At 49.2% G+C, this 9931-nt stretch overlaps 1 protein-coding gene across 3 annotated transcripts; it reads left to right on the top strand.

Moving 5' to 3' along the window:
• The first annotated feature begins 1697 nt into the window (after positions 1-1697).
• Positions 1698-8339, top strand: THAP7 (THAP domain containing 7). Of its 3 annotated transcripts, none has more exons than XM_060255700.1 (5): positions 1698-1967; positions 4229-4308; positions 4560-4712; positions 6197-6313; positions 7574-8339. In XM_060255700.1, the coding sequence occupies exons 2-5, from the start codon at positions 4229-4231 to the stop codon at positions 8127-8129; spliced, it is 906 nt and encodes a 301-aa protein (XP_060111683.1). In that variant the 5' UTR covers positions 1698-1967; the 3' UTR covers positions 8130-8339. The 3 variants fall into 3 exon arrangements, with proteins under 3 accessions (XP_060111683.1, XP_060111685.1, XP_060111684.1); XM_060255702.1 differs by having other exon boundaries at positions 1878-1967; positions 4560-4652; XM_060255701.1 differs by lacking the exon at positions 1698-1967 and adding an exon at positions 2365-2388 and having other exon boundaries at positions 4560-4652.
• The last annotated feature ends 1592 nt before the right edge of the window (positions 8340-9931 follow it).

Genomic DNA, 9931 nt, shown 5'->3' with positions numbered 1-9931 from the left:
CCCAAGGTCACATCAGCAGCTGCAGGTGGAGAATCAAACCCTGTTCTCCCAGATAAGAGCCAGTGCACTTAACCACTACACCAAATTGACTCTTGAACAGGCTGCTGATGCCTCTCCTTTAAATAACTGTCATTTCTAATGAATTAGACAAAGACGTAACCTGCCCTTAGCCTATCTTCTGGGCCCCTAAACAAGGTGCCCCCAGCCATCCTCCATTTTTGGGGTGATGGAGAAATGCTATGTTTTCTCGAGGCTGGAGAATAGCCAAAGGCACAAGAGCAAGCAAGGCAACCTCTGGCCAAAAGCAGACAGAACCAACAAGCCTAAAGAACCAATGCAGAATCATGTAATCCCAGCAGAAGAGCAGGACAATATGGGAAGCCTAGCGCAATATATGTACAACCTGAGAATCTAAGCCAATGTCAAGCCAGAGATGCTTCCTATTCAAACTGAATAGAAACACTGTTGCAATACCAACAAAGGTAAAATCAGAGGATCCAACCTAATGTACAATGCAAGACTCTTAAGGCAATGTCAAAACAGAGAATCTACCATAAAGCACCACCCTGCTACAAGCCAACTCACACAAGAACACAATGTTGCAAGACCCATAGAACAAATTCCAAAGCATAGAATCTAAGCCAAACCAACCTCACAAACTGAAGCCAAGTCCTATAAAGAAACTACTGACAGAGACACACAATGAAATTCAAAGGGGGGGGGGGGGACCTGCCCTGGAAGCCTTAAAATGCTGACTCCCGATATTCCCAGTTACTTCTCAATATTTCCAGGATTTTTTCACAATTTTTTGTGGCCCATTTCCTGGTGTCCTGCAAAATCCCAGGTATCATTCAGAGATGTGAATATAGTTGGATCGGATATACCCGAATACACATCTCTCATGATGGCCACATCATGCATAGGCAACTTTAAAAAGAGATTAGATAGAATCATGGAGGATAGGTCTGTCAGTGGCTACTAGCCATGATGACTAAAAGGAACCTCCATGTTCAGAGGTAGAAAATCCCAAGGTAGCGATTACCTGGAGTAGGAACAGCTGGTATTTTCTAGAGTGAAGAAAATTTACGTTTATTTGTTTATTTACATCTTTTATGGGCCGGAGAATGCTGTTTTATTTATTTATTTCGTATTGTTTTATGGCAACTGCCTTGGAACAAGTTCAAACACGGCTCTAACACAGCCCTGGCTGGATAAGGAACTCTCTAAATTTTGTACAGTGACAGTCCAATTACCACCCTTCAGCAAAGCTTGTGATTGGCAGAGGGCCGCGCGCACGCGACCAGAAAAGTGGCCACTGCCGGCTTCTAGTTTACATTAAAGGAATACAAGGGAAAAGGACCTAATTCATAGCGGCAGGGAAAACAAACTTCACATGACAAAGCACCCTAAACTTCACAAGCACCCTAAACTTCCGGTTTTCAATCGCAAGCCTCTGCGACGAACCGGGAGCGGGAGCGGCGTCGGTCTAAGCCACGGGTGGCCAACAGTAGCTCTCCGGAAGTTTTTTTTGCCTACAACTCCCATCAGCCCCAGCCATTGGCCATGCTGGCTGGGGCTGATGGGAGTTGTAGGCAAAAATCATCTGGAGAGTTACCGTTGGCCACCCCTGGTCTAAGCTTTAGGTCTCTATGTCCAACCCTTGTCTCTTTTAAAAGAGCAGAAGAAGAAGCCGCTCCGTTTTAGATCAGGAGTTGGGGCGAGTATGCCATGTTAATTTCCCTCAGCCTCTCGTAGCCTCGCTGCTCTGCCCAATGGTTTTAGATTGAAGAAACACAACAAGAACAACAGCCATATATTCACAGTAATGATCGGGCTGAAGGCCTCGCGAGAACAGGAAGTCTCGCCGGCGTCCCGCTCTTCTCGCGAGAGGAGGGAGCGACTTCCTTTTTCCTAGGCAGCCTGGGCGGCCGCGGCGGCGGGGCTCCCTGAGCGATGGGAGTGGGGAGGTGAGCATCAGCGGGCTTCCCCCAGCCGCCTGGCGCGGAGGCTCCTCAGCCCTGGAGCCGCTCTCCCCCTTCCCGCCCGGAGGCCGTTGTGGAGCTGCCGTTACTGGAGCTCCGCCCCCTTCGCGCGCTGGGCACCCCTCCCCCCCCCCCCCGCCGGGCTCTTGGGGACTCTGGTCCCAGCCTCGGGAAGCTCCTCCTTGGTCCATCCGGCTTAGCGTCATTAAGCGCAGCCTCTGCCTGAGGAACTCCTTTCCCAGGATCCTCTGCGTCCCTGTAGCCGTCTGTCTCGTTTAATTCGAGATGAGCTACTCGGGCCGGCAGTGGCTCTCCAGGATCTCGGGGGGAGATCTCTCGCCCCACCTGCTGCTTGGGAGCCTTTGAGATGCCCAAGGTTAGACCTGGGGGCTCGTGCTTGTCAATTGTTATGTATTTAGTGCCTTCCCCCAAAAAACCCTCCAGTGAGCTCAGTGCGGCATAATCTGGGTCCCCCCTTCATCATTTTATGTGGTGAGAAATTTCCCCTCTAAATTGCAGAGTTTTGTGAGCAGAAATTCTACTTTGTGAGCTACTGGCATTAAAGTTGTGAGCAACTGCATAAATTAGTGTGCTCAGGGGTCATCCTTCCTGAACTAAGACAAAAATTTGTGAGCTAGCTCACCCTATCTCAGCTTAGAGGGAACGCTGCTGGTGAGGTAGGTTAGGCTGAAAGAGAGTGGCCCTGGGTCACCTTCTCAGCGAGTGAAGATTCAGACTTAGAGCCAATGCTGTGTAATGGTTAGAAGAAGAAGACTACAGATTTATACCCCACCCTTCTTTCTGAATCAGAGACTCAGAGCGGCTCACAATCTTCTCCCTCCACAACAGACACCCTGTCAGGTGGGTGGGAGGGCTCTCCAGCAGCTGTCCTTCCAAGGACAACTCCTGCAATTGCTATGGCTAAACCCAAGGCCATTCCAGCAGCTGCAAGTGGAGGAGTGGGGAATCAAACCCGGTTCTCCCAGATAAGAGTCCGCACATTTAACCACTACACTAAACTGGCTCTGAGTGATCTTCTCAGCATGTGGAGATTCAAACTCGGACCCAGCGCAGTGTAGTGGTTAGAGTGTTGGACTAGGATCCGGGTTCAGATCCTCACTCTGCCACGGAAGCTGACTGGGTGACCTTGGGTCAGGCACACACTCTCAGCCTAACCTTACCTCTGAGGGTTGTTGTGAGGATAAAATAGAAGCAAGGAGAACAATGTCAGCTGTTTTGGTTTGCCATTGGAGAGAAAGGTGGAGCATAAATGAAATAAAGCAACAGTGTAACCAGTACAACCCCATGAGCTCTGTATCATCTGCCTTAACTGTAGACTGCCCCCCTCAGCATTTTGGGTGGAAGTTGATTCTTCAGCTTTGGTTAGTATGTACATTACATATTCCCCGCCCCTCCCTTTTTTCTAACATCCCTGTTCACCATACACGATTACTGTCATGCTGGAGGGAAGGGGTTCTGTCCCTACAACACTACAGGTCCATCTTTTTCCAAGTCATCTTATGTGATCAAGGGTGTGGTGAGACATACACAGAGAACAGATGTGGTCCAAATCATAGCCACACTATGGTTCTCTAGAAGGCTGAATTGCTTGAGTGCGGCTGCGTATGTTCTGTGGGAGTGCAGAAAATTCATACTGTGTGCTGCTCGGCACTGAATTCATCTGCCTGCCAATGTTGCTTTCTCAGAAGGACTTGAAATTGCACAGGCATTGCCTATTGAAATCGCGGAAGCCAGAGGGGTGGCTGAATAAGAGAGTTGGTGTTGATGTGGGGGGGTGGGGTGGTATGGAATAAGATCCATGTTCAGATGTCTTGCATAAAACTCACTGGGTGACTTTGGGATCCATCTCTTGGCCTAACCTGCTCAGAATTGGGGAGGGGGAAAGAGGAAGGATAAGGCAAATATGCAATTAAAAATATGTTTCAGTTATTAGACCTCCATAGCTCTGTGTGGCAGTTTATCCTGTCTCCAAATGAAACTATAGTTAGGTGCAGCATGCGGACTGCAGGTTCACGCACGACAATTGCAGAACTTAGCTCATTGTGTCACAGAATCTGTTAACTGCAGAATTAGAGAGCTTTCTTAGTATAGAGAACCCACAGCATCTGGGGCTTTCACATATCTGACTTGGGTTTTTTTCTTTAGGTCAAATGACAACTGCGTCTGCAACTTCAACGGAATCTTTGGGATCGAGCACATTATAAATACCCTGCTTTGTCTTGCAGATGCCCCGTCACTGCTCTGCCACTGGCTGCTGCACCCGTGACACTCCCGAGACCCGCAGTCGTGGCATTTCCTTCCATCGGTGAGTGTTGGCACCATCCTGCGCTTTCCCACTCAGAATTCTGTTGATTGGAATTCTTTGAACTGAGCTATTGGATGAGACTACTCTGCACAAAGCCCCAGAATTCATTACTAGCCCGCCCCTATGTACAGGAAAGCGTCTAGGATGAGCTTAAGGCAAATTTTCTTGAGGCTGAGGGCATCCCATTATCTTGCCTGCTGCACTGTTTCCTCGCTAGACTAACTGCAATTCCTCTCGTGTGGTTCTTGCAGACTGCCGAAGGACAACCCCCGGCGAGCCATGTGGCTGGAGAACTGTCGCCGGAAGGACATGAGCGGCCAAGGTCTCTGGGACCCTGCCTCCAAGTATGTTTACTTTTGCTCCAAGCACTTTGAGAAGACTTGCTTTGAACTGGTGGGCACCAGGTAGGTAATTGGTGTCTGACGGAGCCTGGTTATTAATAATAATAAAAAAAATAGTGGCTATCTACTGTCTCAGTTGGTGGTGGTAAGGAAGCTACTGGGAAATCAGGCCCAACTGCATACTATAGCTTTGTGGGGTAAATACCAGCATATATGCTGAAAAAGTCAAGATCTTGATCAATCTAAATGGGAAGCCCAAGAGGGCTTGTGACAGTCTGTGGTTTCAGTGATAGCAAACTTGATGCCTTGTTGACAGGCCAGGTTCCTACCAAGCTTGAGGGTGTACTGACAAATGTATTTGTGTGCTTGGTGTATAACGGGGTTATTTTCATGGTCTTTTGTGGGACAGGAGGATCAACAAAGAAACACAGGCTGCACTCTCAGGAATATTTACTTTGGACCCAGAACGCATCACGTTGTAGAGATCTGGGCAAAGAATATTTATTTAGGAAGTTTCTACCCTGTCATTTTATTGAAATAGCATTCACAAATAAAAGACAAAATGATGCAAAAGACCAGTTCTTTCTTTTCCCCCAGTAAACAGCAGCTAGTAGCAGCAGGAGAGCTGCAGTTTGTGATTGGTAGTTTTTTTCCATGAGATTCTCCCAAGCACTTTTTGGAAAGGCGGGACATAAGTAATGAAAAGAAATCACCATTAACCAGCAGTAAAAGCAAGTGATCATTTAAAAACCCAGCAGGAGGACCAAACAGAAGGCAATTGATTGTAATGTAGCAGTCATCAAATGCTTTCAGATGCAGAGCTGTTGTAACAGAGTTCTGGGGGGCCAGGAGAGAAGGGGTAAGACTGGCTTCCTGGGGTCAGAGTTTTAGAGCCTGGGGAATACAGCTGAAGAAGCCCGCCAGTCTCTCCTCTGTTAAAGCAGAATGCAACCGGTTAGCTATAGATGTGCAGCCAGCTCATCCCAGAGTCCAGCAGCTCACACAAAGCCTCACCCTCCTGTACCAGTATCACCATTGAGGAGAATGCTGGCTAGCAATGACCTATGTAGGACTTCTGGGGTTGGAAAATGCCAAGCTGAATTGCTTCTCAGAAGGGGAGCAGGCTGGGGCTTCGGTTCGGGGTAGTGGAGGGCAATTTAATGCCTACTGCCTACTTTTCTCAGTCAGAGATCAGTCCAAGATATGCACAGGAAACTCTGAGGAGATTTACCGTACCTTGGCTAAAAGGGAGTCCCGGGGGGGAGCTCCTTTGAGGGGTCTCTGGAGACGAGTGGCATATTCATCATCTGAAGAAATTTCCAGAGTCATTTATTTGACATAAGCTCAATATGATCCTAACCTTCTTTGAGACTGCTAAACATGCAGAGCTGTCCTTGAAAGGGCAGCTGCTGTGAGAGCCCTCTCAGCCCCACCCACCTCACAGGGTGTCTGTTGTGGGGGGAGAAGATATAGGAGATTATAAGCCGATCTGAGTCTCTGATTCAGAGAGAAGGGCGGGGTATAAATATTCACTCTTCTTCTTCTAGTGGTTACCATCGGCTCAAGGAAGGTGCTGTCCCCACCATATTTGAGCTTCATGCCAAGCCGCGGCGGAAATCCAAGCTAAGCAGCTCCAAACTCTCGAGGCGTCAGCAGAAGCAGAGGTGAGCCATTGCCTTTGTGTCCTTAACTCCCATTGCTCTGTTTCCTGCCTTTCTCGCTTCTCAGCTATGCATGACAAGAGGCTTGGGACAGAGGCCTGTTTGCGGGGACATGATGGTGCTTGAGGCAAGGGGCAGACCTAAAAAGGGAGGGCAGGAAATGGCTAACATGGTACATATAGCTGAATGCACAGAAAATGGGGCTGTAATGCACGAGGGGTAGCAGTGGAACTAAATTAGAATTCCACTGGGGCAAAGTTAGTTGCAGTGTGTCATTGCATTTCATTTAGTTGCAGTGTGTCATTGGGATGGAGAAGGTAGAGAAAGAAGTACTTTTCTCCCTTTCTCACAATACAAGAACTCGTGGGCATTCGATGAAATTGCTGAGCAGTCGGATTAGAATGGATAAAAGGAGGTACTTCTTCACCCAAAGGGTGATTAACATGTGGAATTCACTGCCACGGGAGGTGGTGGCGGCCACAAGCATAGCCACTTTCAAGAGGGGGTTAGATAAAAATATGGAGCAGAGGTCCATCAGTGACTATTAGCCACAGTGTGTGTGTGTGTGTGTGTATATACACACACATATATACATATATATAAATTTTTACATATACATAGATATAAATTTTTTGGCCACTGTGTGACACAGAGTGTTGGACTGGATGGGCCATTGGCCTGATCCAGCATGGCTTCTCTTATGTTCTTATTCTCATAAAGCCTTGCAAGGCAGTGAGAAGTTGTTTGCCCAAGGCTTGCTCAGCTCCTGGTATCTGTGTCCAGTGCTGTCTGCACTGGTCCATGCTGGTATACTTCTGTCTTGGAGAAAGCAGCCAGCCTTTGCCATCAGCACTGTGTTTCTAGGTCAAACTTGCTTAACGTAAGAGCTGCATAGAATAAAAGATGTCTGAGAGCTGCAAGACATGAACCTCAGATGTTTGAGAGAAGAAAGGCAAATAGATGGGGGAGGGAAAGGTGGAAAGGAAGCAACTTTTAACGTTAATGCCTTTTCCAAGCCATCAGCTGGCTTGGCTTGGAGAGGTGATTTAAAGAGAAAAGTGCCTTCTGCAAGCCAGCCAACAGGGCGGTGGCGTCTTGAGAGCCACATGATATGTATGAAAGAGCCACACATGGTTCCCGAGCCACAGTTTGGCCACCCCTGCTCTAGGTTTTGTTCTTTGTCTAGATTTGATGCTGTTTTATTTTTAGTGCGGAGCACATCATGCTCCCCACCTGACCCTGGCTCTGTTCCCTTCCTTACAGCTGCAGCCCTCACCCGGAGGAAGAGTCAACCCCATTGTCCATGGACATCTCGTGCTTCCCCACGCAAGAGCTCCCGAGCCCCGTGGCCGCTCCCACCAGCGGGGAGCCCCGAAGCCAGCCCGTCCTTCCCAGTCCAGAGCCGGAAAGCCTGGCCCCCCTCTCAGACATTCCCCCGGACCAGTCGCCGGCTGCCACGGGCCAGGAGGAAGCCTCTCCCTCCCCGGCTCTCCCCGAGCCAGTGGGGGACCCCTCCCATCCCGTTTCCCTCTCCCTCTACATGCTGCGCCTCCCTCCCCCAGCCGGGGCCTACATCCAGAACGAGCACAGCTACCAGGTGGGCAGTGCCTTGCTATGGAAGCGGAGAGCTGAGGCGGCCCTCGACGCCTTGGGCAAAGCCCAGCGGCAGCTGCAGGCCTGCCGGCGCCGGGAGCAGCGACTCCGCCTGCGCATCTGCGAGCTGCAGCGCGAACAGTGGCCGCACGGGGCGGACGCCCACCGGCGGCTGAAGGAACACCTGCAGGTCTTTGAACTGCAGCTCCTCAACGACCTGGAGTGACTCTGGAGGGATGGCAGCTAACCTCTCCACCACCTTGGGCACCATCTCAGCTGTCAGCTGCGTGATGGTTTCTCTCGGCCAAACCGGGTGCCGAGCAGCTAGCCTGCTGCTCAGCATTTGCCCTCCTCTCCCCCTTCACCATTTATGGTTCCTTGGTGTCTGTAAATAAAGATTGTTTTGTATGACTGGCTGCTCCCAGCTCAAAGGAAAGACAGATCTGGTTGCTTGTAAATAGATCCCAGCAGGGCTTTTTATGTAGAGAAAGCCCAGCAGGAACTCATTTGCCACACCCCCTGATGTCCCCATTGTTTCACATGGGGCTTTTTAAAAAAACCGCCCAGTAGGAATTCATTTGCATATTAGGCCACATCCCCTGGTGCCAAGCAAGCCGGAGCTGTGTTCTTATGCGTTCCTGCTCAGAAAAAGCCCTGGCTCCCAGATAGCTGTTATGGTCAGTCTGTGTACAGCTGACATAGGCAGGAAAGCCTTTTTCTGGCACCTAAGATTCAATCCATATGCTATTTTTGGTTGCCATGGGTGAACTATTTTGGCATTTTCAGCCTGGTGAAATTTCTGAAGGATCTCCTAACATGGGCGATAGAAATCACATGCATAGCATGGCAAAGGAAGAGCTGGCTGTCTTGCTCCAGCTGCTCCCTTTCTCTTTTTAGCAGATAGTTTTCTTTCTTCCTTTCCCCTCCCCAATTCCTTGGGAAAACCAGTTGACAAAATGAGCAAGGCTGAGAGAGAAATAACTAGTAATTCCCTGCAAGGAGTTCCTGTCCCTTCCGGAATCCTCAGCTTGTTTGTTCTAGCTGCTCAGCCTTCTGCGTAGGGGGCCTGGAAATAGCGGGTAGGAGACTAAACTTTTTGTATCAGAGCCTATATTGGGGTGGGCAAACTTGCTTAACATAAGAGCCACATAGAATAAATGCAAGAAGAGCCACAAGACATGAGCATCAGATGTTTGAGAGCCACAAAACAGGAAGGGTGGGAGGGAGGCAAATAGATGGAGAAGTGAGAAGGCAGGGAGAGGTGGAAAGAAAGCAACTTTAAATGCATTCTCCAAGCCACCAGCTGGCTTTGCTAGAAGAAGTGATTTAAAGAAAGAAATGCCTTCTCCAAGCTGGCTGATGGGGTAGTGGGAGCTCCAAGAACCACACAATAAGCGTGAAAGAGCTACATGTGGCTTCCAAGCCACAGTTTGGCCACCCCTGGGCTAAATAAATCTCCTTGCTGCCCAGGAAAATCATTGCCTCTGTACATCGACACATCCATAAAATGCAGGTTAACACTTTGGCTAATCAGTTGGCATTAATATGTCCGGTACGAGCAAGATCAGAGCTGCCCTAGAGGAGGCAGTGCCCTCTGGCCAGGGCTGCCCCTGCCACTAGGCAAACTAGTTGATTGCCTAGGGCGCCGGCCTTCTGAATGCTCCAAATTGGGTACCCCATGTGACTAGGGTGCCAGGCAGTCTAGGGCCGGCCCCTGCCTCTGGCAAGTAGTTTAGTACGTCTGTTCAGACAGCTCTAATTAACAGGTCAAAACTCTGCGCTTAAAAGGGAATTGATGGTAAACAAAGTCAAATTTACCCAGCGAAGGAAGTCGGGCCTGGGCTTTGCATGGACAAGACCGAGGATGCAAAATCCACTGCAAGAAGAAAACTAGCACAACACAGAAAGGCTCTAGCGTAGCCTTTCTGCAGGGCTAGTTTTTTGTCCACTGTCATTTATTTGCATTATTTGAAGGCCACATTTCTTGCTGTCACTCGGGGGACACTGAGTGAGTCAATAAAATCAACA

This window comes from Heteronotia binoei, chromosome 15, assembly GCF_032191835.1.
Source record: "Heteronotia binoei isolate CCM8104 ecotype False Entrance Well chromosome 15, APGP_CSIRO_Hbin_v1, whole genome shotgun sequence".
NCBI classification, from domain to species: Eukaryota; Metazoa; Chordata; class Lepidosauria; order Squamata; family Gekkonidae; genus Heteronotia; species Heteronotia binoei.
This window is presented reverse-complemented; position numbering and strand designations above follow the sequence as displayed.

Coding starts and splice junctions, on each gene's coding strand:
- THAP7 (XM_060255700.1), top strand. CDS start 4,229: ATGCCCCGTCACTGCTCTGCCACTGGCTGCTGCACCCGTGACACTCCC. Junction 4,309..4,559: donor CGTGGCATTTCCTTCCATCG/GTGAGTGTTGGC, acceptor TGGTTCTTGCAG/ACTGCCGAAGGACAACCCCC. Junction 4,713..6,196: donor TTTGAACTGGTGGGCACCAG/GTAGGTAATTGG, acceptor TTCTTCTTCTAG/TGGTTACCATCGGCTCAAGG.